The 22,213-nt window shown below is 38.2% G+C and overlaps 1 protein-coding gene across 1 annotated transcript in view; it reads right to left on the bottom strand.

The window, feature by feature from the left end:
- Positions 1-2,726: 2,726 nt before the first annotated feature.
- The window catches only part of col4a6 (collagen, type IV, alpha 6), a 126,224-nt gene continuing 106,737 nt past the window's right edge, over positions 2,727-22,213 (bottom strand). The window contains exons 25-47 of the mRNA XM_055156299.1: positions 19,711-19,782; positions 19,218-19,325; positions 18,547-18,765; positions 17,952-18,110; positions 14,452-14,622; positions 13,992-14,135; positions 12,578-12,700; positions 11,526-11,707; positions 11,291-11,354; positions 10,393-10,470; positions 9,809-9,916; positions 9,314-9,421; positions 9,172-9,243; positions 8,610-8,729; positions 8,163-8,279; positions 7,923-8,084; positions 7,622-7,720; positions 5,977-6,126; positions 5,358-5,474; positions 4,809-5,000; positions 4,093-4,264; positions 3,666-3,780; positions 2,727-3,136 (exon numbers count right to left, since the gene is read on the bottom strand). Coding sequence (XP_055012274.1) covers positions 2,876-3,136; positions 3,666-3,780; positions 4,093-4,264; positions 4,809-5,000; positions 5,358-5,474; positions 5,977-6,126; positions 7,622-7,720; positions 7,923-8,084; positions 8,163-8,279; positions 8,610-8,729; positions 9,172-9,243; positions 9,314-9,421; positions 9,809-9,916; positions 10,393-10,470; positions 11,291-11,354; positions 11,526-11,707; positions 12,578-12,700; positions 13,992-14,135; positions 14,452-14,622; positions 17,952-18,110; positions 18,547-18,765; positions 19,218-19,325; positions 19,711-19,782 — 3,113 coding nt within the window. The 3' untranslated portion in view covers positions 2,727-2,875. The remainder of the gene's footprint in view (positions 3,137-3,665; positions 3,781-4,092; positions 4,265-4,808; positions 5,001-5,357; positions 5,475-5,976; positions 6,127-7,621; positions 7,721-7,922; positions 8,085-8,162; positions 8,280-8,609; positions 8,730-9,171; positions 9,244-9,313; positions 9,422-9,808; positions 9,917-10,392; positions 10,471-11,290; positions 11,355-11,525; positions 11,708-12,577; positions 12,701-13,991; positions 14,136-14,451; positions 14,623-17,951; positions 18,111-18,546; positions 18,766-19,217; positions 19,326-19,710; positions 19,783-22,213) is intronic.

The raw sequence follows: 22,213 nt of genomic DNA, 5'->3' as shown, positions 1-22,213 counted from the left end.
AGAAATATGTTTTGTCCCAGTGTATACAATAGTTACTAAGTAACAGTTATATTATCATGTAAATACTCCAAAACTCCCAACTTAGAGACACTGTGTTGATAGTTATATCATTTCACCAAAGAGCACTTTGTAGTATAAATGTTCACATTCATTTTATTCTCCTTTATCTTGTCAATTAACAGTTTTGTGCACTGGAAAATTTACAAAGATATATTAATTAAATGTATCAAAAAAACTACCAGCCTTGAAAGAAACATTACACACGTAGTTAATTTTCTTAGACTTTATTTTGAATGTGGGCACATAGATACATATTACAGTATCATGTTACAGCTTTATTTATTACTTTTTATCATTGATCCTCTTTGAGGAAAACATTTGAGGAATACTTTGTTACTCCAGGCACTTCCAGATGTTTTGGTTTTGAACATAAAGCTAACACCAAAAATACACTAGACTGTTTTGACATGTGTAAATGATCAGGCTATACTCTCCATATAAAACATTATCCTAAAGACATTTCATTAAAATATTTAATGTACAAATCATATTCTTTTCCCACCCTCTCTGTTATATATGAAAGTATTAGAACTTAGGTAAAATAATTACAATCTAGATTACAAAAACAACATATGCAGACAAAATGAAAATAAAACTAAGGAAGTAAGTGGGGCTACCAGCAGAGAGGTGAGACGCAGTGGTCGTAGTGGTTATAATCTCCAACAACATGCAAATTCAAATCTGTATTAATATCCACAAGAGAAAAACAGGAAATCCCCAAGTTTACAATTGTACTTGAACGTCACATATTTTTGTTCAAATATAATGTTTTTTCAAGCTTTATGTACAGCAATAACAGACAATTGAAAATGGGTGAAATGAGTTGCATGAAAAGCATCCTTCTTGATTCTTGTTGGAATAAAACAAAACAACATTCTGTAAATCTCAAAGAAAAGGTGAAAAAGTGGTGTGTGGTAATTGACTTAGTAGCAGTTCACCTCAGTGCAATAGTTAGAATGGTTTGGTCCCATTCGACAGACTGTGACAGAAGGTTTAGGCAGGAAAGTGCTTGCAGTTGGTGGTAGATGTAGCACCAAATTTGGCAAAAATACTGAACTGGTAAAAAGATGAGTTGTAGAATTATCAGAATCAGAAATCAGAATAAAAAATTACAAAAATAACTGCTTACTGACAGAAATAGTTTGATACAAAAATACCCATATAAAACCTAGTAGAAAATATGGATTGGTGCCATTTTAAGATATAATAGACCAATGATCAAATTATAAGATAAATTTCAACAAATTATTTCAACTTATTCAACTTCATGTAACTTTTCTGGTGGAGGTTCTGCCACCTACTTGTGTCCTTGGAGATCTATAAAATATGCAGTATTTTATATATTTTGCCAGAAATGTTCCACAGTTTGGTATTATACTTATGTCTTTCCTATCTATCTCTATGAAAACAAACAGATGGTGCCAATAGTTATAGGTCAGATCTGTGGAGAGGCAACCCCGCTCACAGTAAGAAGAATGTTTTTGGTTTTTTTGAGCAATAAAAACACCTGTAATTGAATAAATATAAGATATATCAGTGCCATACTAATGCTATATCGTGGAACACTGCAGACAAAACAATAACATCTCCATGGACACAAGCATGTAGGGGATCCTTCAACAAAAAAGTTCCATAGTGAACCTTTAAGCTAAATATCAGGGCCTCATGTTTTGCACACTTATTTCTTGTATTAATAGCTCCATTATTGGTCTAGGCAAATGAGTTGACACTACTGAAATGTATTTTTAAACATCATACACACAGTTTAGAAGTGAAAAAAAGCAAATGTAGTGCTTAGTCTCAAGATAGACTAACACTACAACATCTACTTTGAATTAAACAGACTGATATAAGAAGTAGTGGCTGGTCTGATGTAAAGTGTATGTGAGTGATACAGTGCTACGTGAAAGGGGTGACACTCTCCGAGGTAGCCGAGAATGAGGCTCGCCAAAAACCAAAAAGGAAACACAAAATTATACACATTTAAGACATTTAAAACAATAGCACCATCGTCAGTGATAATCGAGACAAGTCACATTCACTGCGAAAACTGAAAGCTCATTAGTTAAAATGACTTGAATTCAGTATCTTGACTTTAAGTGGTTAGATTGAGTTTAAGTTTCACTACGCACATTTTCTAGTTGAGGGTTTGCCACCATCTTGTATTCATGGAGATGTTATTTTTTTGCCTAAAATGTTCCGCAATATGACATGAAACTCCATGAAGACAAGCCACAACAAAGAACGCATGTTTTTTCAGGTATTTCCTTTGCAATAAAAACTCCTGTAATTAAATAAATGAATACTGTGCCATAATGTGGAACCTTACAAGATTTCTATGGAGACATGCAGGTGGCAGAACTTTCTCCAAAAAAGTTAGATTATAATGCACTTGTTATTTGGTAGTTATCTACCAATGGAATATAATTGCCTCCCATCCAGGAAGATTCATTTCTTTAAAAATTATGGTAGATAGTCATTTGAGTAGGTATTGATACTAAAAAAAAAAAAAAAAAAAAAAAAAAAATCACATAACTGGATAAAATTTGACCTTTCTTGAACAGTTTTATCTACAGTTTTATCAGAAGACCACATGTATACTGTCAAAACTATTACAAAACAAAACAAATATTAGAATTTCAGTCATTTTAACTAACATCTCTCTTTTTGCAGTGTAACTTTTCTCATATTGAATTCTTTTCTCCCATTCACTCCTCATGGCAAACATCATCACAAACATCATCACTGCCAAAGATGTCCGCCATTTTCAGTCACTTTGTTCTTGAACGTCTCCCCCGTGTGGTCGCTCCCGGTACTACAAGATCTTGCTGCAGACTTGACAGCGACTAACCTTGGAGCGCTCCTGCCCTCCCTTCAGAGTGTCCGGGTTGGGAGAGAAGATAAACTCCTCTCGGGGGTCCACCGTGGTGAGCCAGAAGCTGTACTTGTTGGCGAAGTAATGGCACGTCCCTTTGCCCCCATTGCATTCAATAAAAGGCGTCGCCCGGAAGTCCTCCAGACATGAGCCAGGAGAGACCAGGGACTGCCCGCCACCCTCTGCCCCAGCTGCGGTGTGCTACGGGTGGGGGGAAACATGTGGGGTTAGTCATGGATCTTTGTTTCATATTATTCATTCATACTGATGCAAGTAAGTAGTTAGTTTTCAGATTTTATTTTTAATGTGAGCACAAGTGTTGTCAAAAGTATTCAAAATCAGATATTAACTGATCGATTGAAACTAGATACTCATTGGAGCAGGTATTGTTACTAAAGAAAGTCACATCCACAGGACCGAAATTCCTGAATATCTTTAGTATGATCTTAAGCTGTATCAGAACAAAGAGCACAGACTAGTATAAACCCATGGACCATTATGGAACATACCTGGACGACTGAGGGATTACACAGATATAAGACCACATGGGAAAGTACTATGATTTAATGTTGAAAATCATCTTCTATTGTCTAAATAAAAAGTGCTTTTATTATAATCGTGGTATCGGGTATCAAGTCAATAGTCTTAGTATTAGCCAATAGTCTTAGTATTTATAGTAATACTATAACTATATTACTATATACTATATTTATTTATTTTAGTGTCTTACCATGAGGAACGAGTATCCGATCCAGAGACTCCTCCAGCCCGCGGGGCAGTTGGGGATGGTGGTGTCCTGACTGTGGACCGCCACAGCCTGGGACGGAGCTTCACACACCGCACATCTGAGGAGAGGGACAGATTAGGTCTGTATTTTTCATCTATTTACAATAATACAGGTATGTACAAAACACACACACACATACACACACAATGTGTAGTTTTTGTTCGACTCTTTGAATTAATTGGAATACAAGCTCTGATCATTTTGCAGTATTAAATGCGCCAAAAAGTCCAGTTTGAGCAATATATCTGATAACCAATGTATAATAGGCAAATGTGTGCTAAAAATGTTGTTTTAAATATCTCTGGCTAAATAAAGCTTGAATAAATATATAATGATTAATTTATTTTCTCATCCTCTTCTCTCAGCATACCTGCTGATGTAGGGCCGTATCTGGTCTTCAGCCACAGGCATCATGGGGATGGGGGCGGTGGTGGAGAGCCAATAGGACTTATCATTGCGGCTGGCGTAATAACACACCTCGTTTGGAGAACAGTAAAGGAATGGGATGGTGCTGAAGCGAGGGAGACAAGAGCCTGGCTGACCTGAGGAGAGAGTCCATACAAATTTTAATTATCACAAGGAGGTCAGACGTGGGGTAAAATATGCTATTACAAAAATATTATAATAAAACAAACATTGCAATGTCAACAGATGTTTTAAATTTTAGCAAAAATAACATTCTGTTTGTCAAAAATGTGCTCAAGGTAAAAGCACTGTGCATTTGTGCAGGGAAACATGTACTTTGTGCATTAGTGCAGGGAAATGCTTTTCTTTCAACTGGATGTAACATAAGTTAGATTTTTCAGGTTGTTAGCTTGAACGCTCCAGTCGAGAGCACCGCTGTTTATATGGAGAGTTGTTCCAGATTGATAAACTCGTAGAACTCAATTCAGCAGGCCACAGATCGACAAAAGCCAGGTTGAACATTTTGAGATTCAGTAGATTTTAAATAATGTATCATTATTTTATTAGCAAATAAACAAGACAATCATCTGTTTCAATATTTATTAAAGATAATGTGAGATGTATGTAAAAGTTTTTAAACGTGGTATGGCTGTGGTTTGCTGTGGCTCATATGTTTCATACCTAGATCCTGGTTATGAGCCTTCTCCTGTCCCTCCACATAGAGCAGACTGTATCCATCCCACAGTTTGGCCATGCCCTGGGGGCACATGGGGATCTGGGAGTTCTGACTGTGCTTCACCATCGTGTAGCCAATACTGTAACTGCGGCCCACTGCTCCGGGGGGTCCAGGGCGACCAGGTGCTCCAGGTAAACCTGAGGAGAGGAGAGCGGTGTTTACTGAAAGAAATAATTTTTTTTAAATTTATTCTTTTTTCTTATGCAAGGCCAACAAGCAAATTTTAAAAGAAACTTTTCTGCTTTTTTGGTAATGTTCTTCAGTATGGAATTCAACTTTTATGTTTCCATATAGAGACAATCTATATCTCAGATCTGTGGAGCAGTGACCAATTTCTCAGGACCTGGGAGAAATAATAACACCTGTAATTGAATGGAAATGTTAATGACATACTGTGGAACATTTCAGGGAAATCTCCATGGACACAAATAGTGAACCCATTAGAAAGTTATGCAGTGCATCTTAACTGCATGTTAACTTTTTTTATTACTGACCTTGCTCTCCATTTGGTCCAGGGAATCCAGGAGGTCCAGCATCACCAAGGAAACCAGGGGAACCAGGAGACCCGGGTCTACCCAATCTGCCCACAGAACCGAGGCGCCCCTTAGGACCTAAGACAAAAGTCAAGGTGATGTTTTACCATGAACAAAAAGACCACCTCAGAAAACTATTGCCTTTCTAACCACTTTCACAACTAGGTCTAAACCAGGACAAAAACTGGTTAAAAATGGACTAAACCAGTTCTAGTCTGGGAATAAAGGAGGTGTGAAGCAAAACTAAACTGGGTCCAAACCAAGTCTAAACCAACCAAGTCTAAAACAGAACAAATCTACAGATCTGCAGCTTCATTCACACATGCAGTCTAACCTGGGAATTTACTAGCATTTTGTCAGAACAAAGTCACGTGTGAACAAAGCCAGAACTGATTTCCTATGCTACCAGTAACATGCAAGTAAGTTTGTGTGATTAAATTCCCTGAAAATAGGTATAAAGCAATTTAACCCAAGTCCAAACCAAGACTAAACTAGATCTAACCCAGGGCTAACTCAGGACCAAACAAAGGCTAAACCTGTCAAACTAAATATTCAATCACTGGGTTAATTAGTCCTTTACCTGGGCGTCCAGGGAGGCCAGGCTGACCAGGCTCTCCAGGTGATCCAGAACCTCCGGACTCTCCAGCCACGCCCATGTCTCCGTACAGAGGCCGAGTGATAGGGGGGGCTGGGAGGGTGAGACCAGGGGGACCCTTGCGACCAGGGGGACCTACACAAAGATAAAGGAGACAGTATTTAGAGCCACATCAGATATTGTTGGATATATTATTAGTGATGTCCCGATCAAATTTTTTTGCCCCCGAGTCTGAGTCCGAGTCGTTTGATTTTGAGTATCTGCCGATACAGAGTCCCGATCCGATAATTCTATAAAACATTATGAAATGACTATGAGGAAAGAATAAGATCCAGGATGTTTGGGGGGGATCAGACTGTGTTGATTTCAATGTGTAATATTTGGGCTGAACTTGTGTGTGAAAATCAAATGTCCAAAACTTAAATTTGATTAACTTTTCTAACCATGCACCATCATTGTTGAAAATCTTACCATCTTGGAATGTGTAACTTAGTAAACTTAATGAACTGGACAAAACTGGAACCAGACCAGAATCAGATCAGACCCTAAGACTAGACTCTGCACAATCTATAGTTTGTATATTTGATATTATATGGAAGCCTGTGCACTACATTTGAAACATTTAGGCTAGTCTGTGATATCCAAATAATACAAAATCTTACCAAATAAAAACAAGATGACAGAAGCCCCACAGCCACTCCCCTGGCCGTCCCCATTCCCCCACACCGCCACCACATCCACAAACCCACAGCGGAGCGCACACTGCAACATCGGTTCCACCGCTCAATAGACACTCCACACCACTGTTCCCACGCTCTCTGCCAAAAGCGCCAGCTCCACTGCGCAATATGCAAACAAATAGCGCCGTGCGATGACGCCATCGGAAGCACAGATGTGAACACGGGCCTCAGAACCCCAGGCAATAGCGCCCGAGCACGGCACGGCCCAAAAGTTCCAGCGCGAGCGTGGCTCTAGTACAGCAGGAGCTGGGACAGATAGCGTTAACCCTGTGCTAATCCCTGAGCAAATCCCGCGCCTCAGTTAAAAAAAACAAACAAAACAAAAACGGTTGTGTGCTGTGTGTCCTGTGCACGCTGTGTGTTGTATACATATATTATTTATCCGATATCTGATCAGAATGTAACGTCCGAGTCTGGATTGAGTCCGCAGTCACATGATCAGATTGGGACAACCCCATATATTGTTAGACTGTAAATAAATCCTCCATTTTTATTTACTCAATACAATACAGTTTTGGGTCTGCAACAGACGACTTTTACGTTTTGGATGCTTACTTTATAAATCTGGGTTTGTCGAGTGTGTACATTGTGATTTAACAGGTTTTTACACCAAGGTTATGGTATACTTTATTGTCTCCATATCGCTACCTGTAGGGAACAGTGGCACCCATCTCCAGATTTTGAGCTAGTCTTGGTCAGGACTACCTTAGCTGGAGGATTTAATCTACTGTGCATGTTTTGGATTGACAGAGGAAACCGGGGCCCAGAGGAAACCCACCCAGACACAGAGAGAACATGCAAACTCCACACAGAAAGGCCCAAGAGTTGCACATGGAACCTTCGAGCTGTGAGACCAGAGTGCTAACTGCTCAGCCTACAAATTATCTTACCTCTAAATCCTTTTGGTCCTTTTCCTCCGTAATATCCAGGATCTCCAGAAAATCCTTTCAGACCAGAACCACCGCTGAATCCAGGTTCACCTCTCTCTCCTAAAAAACACATGTGCCATATTTACAATGTCCAGCTCTCTAGATATGCAGGGTTTATGTGTTACATGAATGAAACAAAACACAACTTCAGGTATGTTTCTGATGAGGAAACAGCATTATAACAGTGTAATATGGGCTCTTTACAGCAAATTAAGGTGTACTTATTATAAAGTGATAAAGATAAATCTTATGTTCTTCTTACCTTTGAACCCAGTACTCCCAGGGGCACCAGGGCCTCCAGGCAAACCAGGCTCTCCTTTCTGTCCCGGAGTTCCAGGAAAACCAGGGAGACCGGAATCGCCTCTATCTCCCTGAGAGGTGCCTGGGCCAGGGGGACCAGGGGGACCGGGGGGGCCCTGGAAACCTGAAAGAGAAGACAATCAATGACTAACCTAGGATGAATGCAAAAAATATATGATTTTTATATTTTTATATTTCTTACCATATTCTCCATCCAAACCAGGCAGACCAGGATCTCCGAGTGGACCCACAGCACTGGACACAGCAGTGGGACCAGGTGGACCAGGGCGACCGGGGAAACCTGGCAGTCCAGGACCACCTATTACCAAAAATAAACATGGCAATTATTACATTTTATAAAGAGCATGGGAGGTTGATATGCATTAATTACTAAAAGTAAACTATAAGCCAACAACTCTTGGAGAAATGCATAATTCTTTGTAGTGCACTATAAAAGCTGTTTCCCAACTTGGGCACTTGGGATGACATTAAGAAAGAAAAAATTAAGTCAGTTTGTTGTTAATATTGTTAATCATTAGGAATGTTTTTATAGAAACTTCTAGATGTCATTATAAAACAAACAAACAAAAACAAAAAAAAACAGTATATTCAAATTCTTAAGTACCACTACACCTAATTTCTGTGTTACCTGGCGCTCCCCTTTCTCCTTTAGCCCCATTGAATCCTGGGATTCCTGGGAAAGACACGCCTCTCTCTCCCTTCTGTCCGGGGATACCTGGAGTTCCGGGACGACCTCCTAAACTGGTACCTGCAAAAAAGATCAGTTAAATTTTATTTGGTTTAGTGGGATGGTACATATTATAGTTTTACATCAGTCAAACATCAGCAGGAAGTGCTGTGTTCTAAAATGAAATCCCTCGATCTATGTCAATAGCCAGACAATTACATCCAAAAAGCAGAAACACCTTTTTCAACCAGTTTAAACACTTATTTAACCCATTGAAGCATGTATTTTTATTTGTGCAATCATAACTATTGGTCACATGGTAAATGGTCATACTTTTCCAACTTCAAGGCACTCAAAGCGCTTTACATCAAAGAACCACTCACCCATTCACAATACTTTCATACACTAGTGTACGCAGACTCTAGGGGCGAGCTGGTTTAAGTGTCTTGCCCAAGGACAAAACAAGCTGGAATTGTACCGCCAACCCAATTTTTTACAAGCATTTTAACTGTAGGAAAGTTACCTGGCGTTCCTGGAAGTCCTTTAGGTCCTGGGAGTCCATTAAGTCCATCCAAACCAGGGGAACCAGGCAAACCTAAAACACAGAAATAATTAAAAAACCTCGGCCATAAATAAATAAAGTTGAATTGAATGTGCTTGTTTACCTTTAGCTCCAGGTCCTCCAGGTCCACCTGGACCTCCAGGTAACCCGTCTGAGCCTCTTGGTCCTGGGTATCCCGGAAGACCTTTGGGACCAGGGAAACCAGGGGAACCTACACACAACACCAGAATTGTATTTTGCTTAACAACCACATGAGACTGTAGTGATCCACTACAAGCCTCATCATTCTTAATAAAACAAAACACATGCTTTTATTTCAGTACTGTACAAGTTTTGGTGAAAAAGTTGGATACTGTGGCTTTAAGTTTTAAAGTTTTATTAGGCTAATTAAGTTGTAGTTATTATTATGAAGGGTGACCATCTTTTTTATTAATCAGATTGGAATTTTTAACCAAAAACATGACAAGATGGGCTGAATTTTTTAATAGATTTTTTCTCTCTGGACATTTAGTTTACCATAGTTTAGTTTTCCCAGTGTCTCCATCTCTGCAGATCTGTGGCATAGCAGCTGTAGAAGTGACTGTGTTAATATTTTCACCTGTTATTCCAGGGCCTCCAGGTTCTCCAGGCTGTCCTTTGGATCCGGGGAATCCTGGACTTCCTGGAAAACCATCATCTCCACGAGCTCCATCCAGCCCACGGCCTCCTGAAAACACAAGCAAAACACGTGGAATATTGGATTATCAATTACCAGTCAGTCAGTTACATGGTAAAAATAACTCTATTATATTGAACAGTAACATGATTTAAATTCTCTTAAACTAAAACATTTCATTTATTTATATTTGTTTAGATTTCTTTACAGGCTGGACCTAAATTGTTTTACCTATTTCAAGTTGTTTTCTGGTTTCATTTTTGGTTTTATTTCAAGTTATTTACATATTATGGTGTAGGTGGAATTTTCTTACCCTGTGGATAGATTAATTTCTTATCTCAGGATTAATTATCTTGAAATCATTAAATACCATTAAACAAGTCAAATTATGCTGTTATTAAAGCAATTAAATCTAACCCAAACCCAAACTCAAGTGAGTATGCATATTTTGCTTTCAAGACAACTGTACTCCTGCTGGATGTTATTTTTGCAGTGTTCTCAGTTGTGTGAATGGAAGTGTGTCTGACCTGAGAAGCCTGGCTCTCCGGGGAGTCCTTTGGGTCCGGGGCCTCCTGGATATCCTCCAAAAGAATCTCCAGGAAGACCTGAGAGATGAAATAAACAATGTCAATATTTTTTACCGTCTTAACTGGCAATAGGTGATAGTCAAAAAAACAAACAAAAAACAAGTCTTACTTAACTTATTTTATTATTACTTTGCTGACTGTTGTAAATGGGCAGTTCAAATAAAGTTTTTTATTGCTTACTTGATTGTATGCAGATTAGTTTAATAAAGATTATGTTTTTTAAGAGCGAACATCAAAAAAAAGAACATTAAATTTTTGGTTGAGAACCAAATTCAAAATAATTACAATTTAGTTCTCTCCCTTTAGAGACTTGACTTGTCTAATCCAAGTCAACATAAGCCCAGAACTGGACTTAAACAAGAACTAGACTAAAAAACCTAGACTAAACCAAGTTTAAACCAGGACTAACCCAGGTTTTAAGACAGACTGTTTTTGGGTCTGCTATATAGTTACAGGCCATGGCACCTGTGGATAATTATTAAATTATTACAATATTCTTCTAAAACAAAACAATTCCACGGTACCCAATTGGAGCACTGTAGAATGGGTAGCTATCTGATGGACAGCTACAGATAAAGGTAGTGAGCAGTGGATTCTTTATCCTTTGTACCAAAATGACTACACAACACTGCCGAATCCTACGTGTATCACAGATTATGAAAACAGGGGTTGATCGGCAATATGGCATCTTGAAAAAAAGAGATAAAAAATTGCTCAAACATGCACAAATTACTCCAAATACAACTTCCAGAGTGTAAACGATGGGGAAAACAACTATAACAAAATCAGTTTTGCAGAATAGGTCTTTAACTAGTACTAATCTCTCTCTTAAACCAACCTTTAGCACCAGGACGACCAGGCTCTCCAGGATTACCAGGCAAACCAGGAGCACCATCATCACCCTAGAATAGCAACAATTATTTATCTTTAAATCACAATTAAAAACTAAATTCCCTGTATATTTTTGTTAGAGATTCATGTACTACACTATTTAATACATTTCTAGTTAAAATTCATTTTTATTAAGATAAAATATTTTTGGTTCATAATTTTCTCTGGCTCTGCAGTCTTACCCTTGGTCCAGCCCCCCCAGGGAAACCATTGATGCCGGCCTCTCCTTTGGGTCCGGGGAAGCCTGGTGTTCCTGGTATCCCAGAGAGACCAGGAACTCCAGGAAGACCCTTACTCTGCTCCGCAAAACCAGGAAGTCCCGGTAGACCCTGACGACCAGGCAGGCCCGGCAGACCTTTGTCACCTGGGAAAATATTCAAGAATTACCTCAAATGAATTGCTCTCTATATTTTTGGAGTCCCCAAATATACTGTAAAACTAGAAAAGCACTCAGAGAGCGCAGACCTCCGCCAAGGACTACCCCCATTTTTTATATAAATTGCGATAAAATCAGTCTTCTGGATCAGATCCGGATCAGCCTTTGGAATATGAAAGAGGATCCCATTGTCCATCCCTGAGTCAAATTTCATGGGGTTTGGTCAATAATTAACCGAGATATTGAGAAACAAAATTTTTGGCCCCATTTACCACAATGTTAACTAAAATTTCAAAGTGATCCAGAATCCAGGATTTCTTCCGGATCACCCCCAAAATGAAATCAGTTCTTCCTTTTCACATTTCCAACAAATCCTGAAAATTTCATCAAAATCGGTCCATAACTTTTTGAGTTATGTTGCTAACAGACAAACAAACAAACAAACAAACAAACAAACAGACAAACGCCGGCAAAAACATAACCTCCTTGGCGGAGGTAATTACCTACAAAATACAGAAACATCAGTTCTGTTGCAGCATTTTTAAAACTATAAAATATATGCTTGATGTAAAAAAATTGGCACAACATTCACAATATACTCAATAATTTAGATAATCTGGACTGCTATACATCTATAAAATTCTAAAACATCATCTGAAACAGGTTAAATTTAACTTTATTGTATCAACTACTGTTCTCATGATAGTAGTGAAATTTCAAATTTTGATACTAAGGAACTGATTTGATACTCAATACTACTACTCAAATGAGTATCTAGTTTTGATACTGGTTTTAGTATCGATTAGTATTTGATTTTTGACTCTTTAGACAACTCCACAGGAGCTTGACAGTAGTTACCTCTGGGTCCAGTGAATCCAGGAAAACCACTGCTACCGGGGTTTCCGTAATCTCCCTTCTCCACAAGCAGAGAGGGAGGGGCCACACCGGGGGGACCAGGGCGGCCGGGGTACCCTCTCTCACCTGAAGAATGAAATAAGAATAAAGCAGGTTTGTGTAACTGCATAATCATTTGTGAATGTAATATGTGACTGTAAAACATATTGGGGGGGGGCTTGTGTCTGGCTCTTTGGTTGCTATGATACTCGCAGTCGGGATTCCAAATATGAAATCAGGCTCCAAATTAGCTCCTAGAACTGCCAGCCTTGTGAGCTTCATTTGACTGGGGCCGAACACTATGGGTGACGTTACATTCCCTTAGTCCACTTCTTTATACAGTCTATGATCATGATCCAACTATTCATCCTGCTTTGAACTATGGCTTTATTATTACTATGACCATTATATTTTGTTGTTCATCTGTATCATCTGTTCATCTGTGACAATTATAGTTAAGAGATGATGTATTACTTTATTATTTTCCAATACTAAAGCGGAAATAATTCTAACAATTTCACCTGGATGTAACAAGAAATAACCAAAGTAAACTTGGACAAAATAAATCAAGAGACTTTATATTTTTATTCAATCATTTTGTCATTCACATTTTTGTAAATAAATAATCAATTTTCATAGCTTTTGAGTGTGTGCAGGCTTGTGTGTATGTGGATGTGCGTGCACATTCCTGTGCAGGCAGGTGCGTGCATGCATGTGTGCGTGTGAATGAATGCACATGTACATATATTGGGGGGTGGGCCGGCCTGGTCGATGGGCGACTACATGCGGAGCCCTGGGGGTGGCCCCCGCACCCGCCTTGGGGGGCGTGAGTGTGGCTTGGCCTGCTCCCACTTGAGTGGGGATTTGAGGCAAAATGCCAACACACACTTAACAAATTTTCAATACTCAAATTAAATAGCAAGAATACAGGTCAGCATTAAATCATCCGCATAGCCTGTCTATCCCCCCCCGGCACACACACATACACACGCGTATGCACACACATACACACACACATACACACACACACATACACGTATATGCACACACACACATACACACATACACGCACACATATACACACACACACACACACACACACACAGACACACAGACACGCACATAAGGTTCACACTGTCACCAACCCCTGTCATCTTTGTTCCTATTTGTATGTAATGTTCAGTCGTAATGTCTGTCTTGTATCTTGTATGTTGTTTGGTTCCTATTTGTTGTAATCTATGTAGTTTGCAAATAAAAATTATTATAAAAAAAAAAAAAAAAAAAAAATCATAGCTTTTATTCATCTTTACCTTTATGTTCCATGCCAAACCTACCATAGACCAGCCAGTAGCACATAAGACAACCACAGATGTTGTACCTTTAGGTCCAGTGAATCCAGGGCCCCCGTCCCGTCCGTTTCTTCCGGGGTCTCCCGGAAAACCCTTCCCACCCGGAAAACCGGGAGATCCAGGACGACCAGGGAGTCCAGGGAAACCCATTAAGCCTGGGAAACCTCTCTCACCTGAGGAACAAAACAATGGAACAAAGCAATATGATCATTAAATTTTCACACTTTCACACACGTAAAACTGGGACTAAACTGGGACTCCATTTTGAACTAGATCAGGACTAAACCAAGTACCAAACCATGACCCAACACAGACAAGTGTGAATGTAACCTACTGTAACCCTTGTATTAAGACATATTGAGTTTGTGTCTGTAAATAGGTATAAGCACTGAAAAGTGGGTTAAATTATTATTATTTTTTTATCAAAATGGCTACTCAGTGGTGCCAAATTCTAAATGAGAAACTACTAAAGCAGTAGCCAGATCTTACCCTTGACACCTGGTATTCCAGGGATTCCGGGAACGGTGCCAGGTCCGGGGAGTCCGGGGGGTCCTTGGGGTCCGGGGCTCCCTGGGATGCCAGGCAGACCCGGAGTGCCCTTCATGCCAGAGGGGCCCGGGAATCCTGGATCTCCCCTGTCTCCTTTACGACCGGGATAACCTACAGAAAGAGACAATGTATTATTTTACTATCAAGCTGGTTCATGTAAGAAATTGAATTATTTAACAAGTTTGATGTTAAAAGTGCACTGCGTAACATTTCAGGTGGGGAGTTTACCACATGCATGTCTTCATAGATATGTTATTGCCTAGAATGTTTCACAGTAAGGCATTAAACTTATCTATCTCCATGGAGACAAGCACGTGGTGCCACTATGCACAGGTTACAGGTATAACTGTGAATAAATAAAAACACCTATTATTAAATAAATGTGATGGCTATATTAAATGCCATACTGTGAATCATTCTAGGTGGAGCAATGGTGGGTGCCAACCCACCAGAAAAGTTCCAGTGTACCTTTAAAGTCATGTAAAAAAAAATCAACAACACACACTTTGACAAAGACATGAATTCCAATGTAACTACCATCACATTGTTCTAATGTCTTTGAGTTCTGCATTTGTACTTGGCCTATTTTATTAATAACTGATAATAATTGATTAAACCACAATTTACAGTCAATAACATAGGATTTCCAAGTACAAGAGCAGAATAAATTAGCCATGTTAAACAGCTTTAGGTTTGTCTGGGATGAAGCAAGCTAAATACTAGTAATATTGCTTCTATTGTAGCTAAGCCATTTTCAACACATCCCCATAAGTTGTATCTTACTTTAAAAATATAAACTTTATAACACAAACTGTATATATAAATGGACATAGCTAATCCACTAGCCACCCAGTTCCAAATAGGAAGTGAACATTTTTGGCTCCATTGACTCAGTGTCCAATTTATTTTATATTGAAAAAATAAATTAATAAATTCCTGTTCCTAATATGGAACTCAACTCCAAATGAGCTCCTATAACTGCTAGCCTCAATAAGCTTGATATGACCGAAGCCGAACACTATGGGTGACATTACACTCCCTTAGTCCACTTCTTTATACAGTATCTTTAAGTGCGCTCTGAAAGTGGAGAAATTAATTTAAAACATGGATGTGCTGGAAATATAATGCAATTTTATTTTATTTTGCAGGTAGCTTTGTTTTTTTTTCTTAAGAGCAATAGCAAATAATTCAATAAACCTGTTTAGTAATGATTAGACTTATCCACACCCATTGCAAAAATGTCCATTTGTAGCCAACATCACAACTTAAAATTGCAAAAACTAGCAACAAAATTGGAGATGAATTCAATGTTGACTAATATGGGCATTTTATTTTTAAAGGCAATAAAATAAATGTTAATATTTGACAGAATGTTGAATACGAAGCAGAGGAAGAGAGGGAGGAGGTTCATATGGGATGTCTCACCTGGACAGCCTACAGGAATGACCCAAAACCAAAAAGTAAAACAATAAGGATGAAAGGATGGTGAAGGAGGAAAAAGAGGAGAAAGAAACAAGAAGAACAGATCAGTGAAAGACAGAAATACAAAATGGCCGACTCTGACTCACGTTGAAACTGAGGAGAGTAAAATACAAAAATGAACAATCAACTTCAAGACAGAATGAAATGATGAAAAATATTAAACTTTTCAGTTTTTGAGTTCTTCAAATGAGAGTTTAATCTTTTGGTAAATATTCTGAAGTTTGAATATATTCCCACGTAATAGAAAACATAGCATGAAGGTATGTAGTATAGTTTTGTTATTGACTTCATACATGCAAAACTGTATTATAATTAGGGGTGTCAAATTATCGCGTTAATTGCGATTAATTAATTACAGTCATATTTAGCGCGTTATGTTTTTAATCGCGTTAATCTCATTTTTAATCTCTAAATTTACTGTTTCTGTATGCGAGTTGCTTTATTATAAAATCAGTTTTTATGTGTTGTTGGGACAACAACACACACACAAAAAACACATTTATACATTTTTTTATTTCGGTAATTCCACTCATTGTCGGAAACCCACACAAAACGTGCGCAATAAGAGCGATGTAAACGTCCAGTAGCCTACAACTTAAATGTCACTGGTGAAAACAACCTGCATAGACTCATGATGTCTGCACTACTGTCCTATAGTGACCTGCCACATGAGGGGACACGCACACAAACACAAACAAACACAAACACACACAAACAAACACACACCTTCATCATCGTCATTAACCTGAGAACGCGCGGACCACGTTTCCTTCCGTAGACACTGCGCGGACACCGACGTGCTGCCGTGCGCCGCGTGTGGATCGTGTTTTCTCGCTACGCTGCATAAACCGCGCTTCCTCCTGTGCGCCTCTAATCCAGAACTAACACCAAGACTAAAACCAGGACTTATCCAGTCCAGGACTAAACCAGGACTAAACCAGAACTAAAACCAGGACTAAACCAGGTCTAAACCAGAACTAAAACCAGAACTAAAACCAGGTCTAAACCAGGTCTAAACCAGGACTAAACCAGGACTAAACCAGGACTAAACCAGAACTAACACTAGGACTAAAACCAGGACTAACCCTTTCCAGGACTAAACTAGGACTAAAGTAGGACTAAAGCAGGTCTAAACCAGGACTAAAACAAGGACTAAAACCAGTGATCTCATATATAAAGCATTTCTCTGTCAATAATATTTTTAATATGGTTAAGGAAAGACTGGACTTTTTATTGTCTTTAAGTAGACAAAAGTTATTATGTTCAGATTTCCTCGTCTTTGCTACTTTACAACAAACAGTTTCTTATTCATGGAGACATGGAGACAAATTGGAGAGATTTGTTAAACAATAAATGACTTTATAAAGTCACTTTTTAAAATCTATATCAGTCTTTTGATCTGCCACAATAATGTAATAATGACTTTAAATGAAAATACCTCAAATTGAAGGCTTTTCTCAGCAATTTTTAGGTGAGATTAAAATGAGATTAATTAGATTAATTAATTACAGATCATAATTAATTAATCTCTCAATTTTTTTAATCGCATGACAGCACTAATTATAATGTTGCTAATACTGATTACGATACCAAGATGATAATAAAAACACTCTTTAGACAACAGAATGTAATTTTCCACATTAAATCATAGGACTTTCTTTTATATTACCATGTGGCCTTATATCTGTTTCATCCCTCAGTGGTCCAGGCAGTGTGCATACTTGTCCATGGGTGTATACTCGTCTATGTGCTCTTATACAGCTCAGATCATTCTAAAGCTATTCAGAAAAGGTTCATTTTATCCTCTGACTTTTTTAGTACAAATAAATATCCAGTTTCTATACTAGTTTTAATATTGATTTGTATCTCATTTTCAATACTTTTGCCAACTATATTGTAGAGTAAATATGTAAATATGAAATGCTTTAGTAGACAGAAGCAGAGAACTTGGGGAGTACCTGGGGGTCCGCTCAGTCCTTTGGGACCAGGTTCTCCTCGCCGTCCTGGGACCCCTCCTGTGTATTCTCCTGGAGGTCCCTGAGCTCCGGGGAAACCTGGTGCACCATCAACTCCTCGCTCTCCCTTCAATCCGGGAACACCATTACGCCCATCCAAACCTGAGGGGAGAGGCCAGTTATGATATTTGAAGAACTGAAAATTTATAGTTTTGTATAGATAGATAAATCACCAATAATATCACATATTTATAATTATATACACTTACATACATACACACTTAAAGTGGAACTAAACATTAAATACATTTCTTTTGCTGTGTATATGGTGTTTTATGGTGTTTTAATAGCATTCTCTACTGTTCCTAATACTTTTTTGTTCGACCAGTCACACTGTTCCTTCCAGGTAGGTTCCAGTTCCATAGCAGTCCATGGGTGTATATTAGTCTTTGTGGTCTTAAACAGCTCAAGATCATTCTAAAGCTATTCAAGAAAGGTTCATTTCTGTCTTGTGAATGTGACTTGTGAATGTGATAACTGTACAACTGAGTTTCTAGTTTCTATACTACTTTTAGTATCCAGCTGGTCTGATACTCACCAGGTGCACCAGGTCCTCCGGGGGTCCCAGGCAGGCCCTTGTCTCCAGGGGCCCCAGGAAAGCCATTGAGCCCTGGTGGTCCAGGAGTGGCCCCCAGCACATCTCCAGGTTGGCCCTTCGCTCCAGGAATACCAGGCACACCGTCCTTTCCCCTCGCTCCATTCAAACTGGTTCCTGGTACACCCGGAATACCAGGGTCTCCTCTGGGTCCAGGGAAACCTACAGAGAAGTCCACAAGATTTATGCTATTTGGGTTAATTTTGCCAACATTTGCTTACAACGAAGTTATTGGTTTGTTCAACATTATATGACACTATAAATGGAAAAAATAGGGCTGCAATTTTATGATTTTTTGCTTTTACAAATACTATCTGGTACACTTTATTGTACTGCATTTGACCCATCCTTCAATGCCACTGGGCCAAACTGTCAAGAGCAGCATCTCCAGATCTTAAGCTAGCCTTGATCAGGACTAGCTGGAGGATTTCAACTATGGTGCAAGTTTTGAGTTGATGGGAGAAATGGGGTGACCAAAGGAAACCCACCCAGACACAGAGAGAACATGCAAAGTCCACATAGATAACAGGATAATGCCCTGGTGAATGTAATTTAGTGATGTTTTAAATATAAAATGAGCAGCACCTAGTGAAAAGTGTTTAAAGCTGGTTTACCTTGTGGTCCTGGCTGGCCTCCGTAACCTGGGTCTCCTCTTTCTCCTTTTGTTCCATCAAAACCAGGACGCCCTGGGTTTCCACTGGACCCAGGCTGTCCCTTAGGCCCTTTGGATAGGTGCAAGAACAGGTGAGACTTTAATAACTTAATGACAACAAAAATACTTAAAGCGGGTACTTCTACTGATGCCTTATAAATTTCCCACATTGAAAATATAAATAGTTTCACTTCTTTCAACAATTTTATTTTTCTTTAGGTAAGGCAAATCTGAAATGAATGAATCAATAAGGAAATAATCTATGCAACTGCTACTTCTTAGCTGTAAAATATGCAGTAATACAACAAAAATAAGTAGTTAATTGAAATTATAAAAGTCAAATATTTTATACATTTAAAAGGCAAATAATAATAATAATTTAACACCTATCACAAGATGTAATCTAAAACAGTTATGAATACATTTGAAGGATCATTTTTTGTTGTTGTTTTTACCTGGTCGCCCCGGGATACCAGGATAACCGGGCTCTCCAGGTTCTCCAGGAATAGTGCAGGGAAGATTGGTGCCTAGTAGTGGTCATGATAAGTTAGAAGTGACATTTGAAGAGATATTGGACAACACAGACACAATATACAAGATACAAGCTCCAAATATTAACAACAAATAAAATATCAGTCTAAATGTAGGTGATCAGAGGTGGGTAGAGTAGTCGAAAAATATACTCAAGTAAGAAAAATATCACTTAGAAATAATATTACTCAAGAAAGAGTAAAAGAGTATTTTCATTTGTAAAAAATGTCTGGACGTAGCATCGGATTTATAATTTGAATTTAATGTGGTATTTAGGACAAAAAAAATGTACATAAGCAGTTGTAGTATTTTCAAAAGATAAACACACAAATGTGGGGAAAAAAAATAAAAAATCTGAAGGTAAAATAAACTCAAATGTCAACATAAAGCTTTTGTCACTTGAAGACTTAATCACAGTGGAAAGATTAACCAAAGCTTTTACTCAAGTACTGTTACTTCAAAAAATTATTACTCAAGAAGGATTAAAAGTATGTTGTCTGAAAACTACTGCAATACAATATATTAAAAAAACAAAAGAACAAAAAAATAAACCTAAAAAAAAAAAACTGCTATACTAACCACCTCTGATAATGATCAGTACAGATTCACAAAATAGTCACAGTTCACATAGCACTTAGTCTAACATATCCTAATAAAAATGTCATCATTACTGAATTCTATATTCTGGTTAAATGTGAGTTACACATGGATTGTCTTATGCACTAATTGTCTGTTGTGTCCATTCATACCTTGGTTAATTGTTGGGTTTGTCTGGTTTTAATGCAGTTAGTGGAAAAAATGAAAACTTAATGAATGATACAAAATAGATACTGATGTTTTGGTTTTCTTTCAAACATGAATAACTGGTTAAAAAGCACTTTAGCACTGCAGGCAGAAACATGCACCAGGTTTGTGAAGCTTTGACTGGTGGAAATAGAGAAGGGTCTGCTCTATAACTGGCTAATGAGTCTCTCCTAACACTGTATATATAACTTAATATAATGTATAGATCAACCTGTTTATGGACATTAGACTCGGCCAAATGGAGTCCCTAAAGCTCAGGGAGTGAGAATCTTCCATTGGCTTTGTCATCAACACATGCGTTAAACCTTTTTATAAACAAATATATTTTTTTTTAATTTTACGTAGTTTTCTGATCTAAGTTATAACCTTATAACCTCCTCATCAACAACATAACCAGAGTTTTGTGTCATTTCATTCACATGTTTAACAATCAAATCCTGCAGGAAGAGACTCCACTGTGTTTTTAAACTCCACACTCTTCACTTAACTAGAATCATTTGGAGAATTTCAAATAAAAGTTAGCTCTAGACTTAACACTACCGCTTCATGACATCACAAAGTGGAGCACAGCATTTTGAACTTTACAAATGTAGACAGACTAAAAATAAAGAATTGCTCAAACATGAATGAAACAAAACATAAATCCAGGTATATTTTTGAGGAGGTAATAACATTATAACATATAAGACCTTTAACAATGAATGTATTTTGGCAACATTTTCCATCTACAATTTAGAAGTTCACAAGTGTTGCAGAGAATTATATTAGCACCATCTACCGTTTACACATCATTCTGTGTAAACGGCATCTAAATAAAACTTTTCAAACTATTTTTTCTGTAAAACATTTGTTCATGTGTCCACCAGTTTTCCTCTGCTTTCTTATCTCTATTTAAACTTTCTGGTGGATGAAAAGCATTAGTTACCCACCCGATCCCTTCTGGCCGTCATAAACCCCTCCACAGCTGCTGTCACCTGGACAAACATGCACAGGTGAGCGGGCGATCGAGAGGCGGGCGATGGGTGGAGAGATAGAGAGACAGGTACAGGTGGCAGCACACAAAGCCAGTTAGGGTCATTTGCGCAATTAATTCAGTTCATCAAATGGATTTCAGTTCATTATTAAAGCAGTTAAGGCAGAAGCTTGATCAATTCTTGCTTCATTGTTTACCAGTTATTTCCACTACCAACAGCATGGAACAAATTAGTATATTATCCATTATATTAAAATAAACATATCTTAATTACACTTTACTTTACACTCTGGGGCATAAACTGCTAAACATATTTAAATCACTATGTTACATTTAATTCTTTTGAAATTGATATTTTCCCGAAAACAACGTATTAACATGTGTAATAAGTTTCATTTTAGTTTTTGATGCTGAGTCTCCCCTCCCTTAGTGAAATGCATGACAATTGTAATGTGATAACGCTCTGAAATTACTCCACATCACATCAGGTTTGTGGAGTTCTAGCGCATTGTTTTTTTTGTTTTTTTTAAATATATGCTTTTATATATTTATGGAAAATTGCCAAGCAAGTGGTGATATAGGCTGAACATTGGACAGAATTTTAGTTAACCATAGAAGGGTTAGAATAGAGCCCGTGAAGAGATTGCTAA

This window comes from Boleophthalmus pectinirostris, unplaced genomic scaffold (assembly GCF_026225935.1).
Source record: "Boleophthalmus pectinirostris isolate CB_2022bp ecotype Guang Dong unplaced genomic scaffold, ASM2622593v1 HiC_scaffold_20, whole genome shotgun sequence".
In the NCBI taxonomy this organism is placed as follows: domain Eukaryota; kingdom Metazoa; phylum Chordata; class Actinopteri; order Gobiiformes; family Gobiidae; genus Boleophthalmus; species Boleophthalmus pectinirostris.
This window is presented reverse-complemented; position numbering and strand designations above follow the sequence as displayed.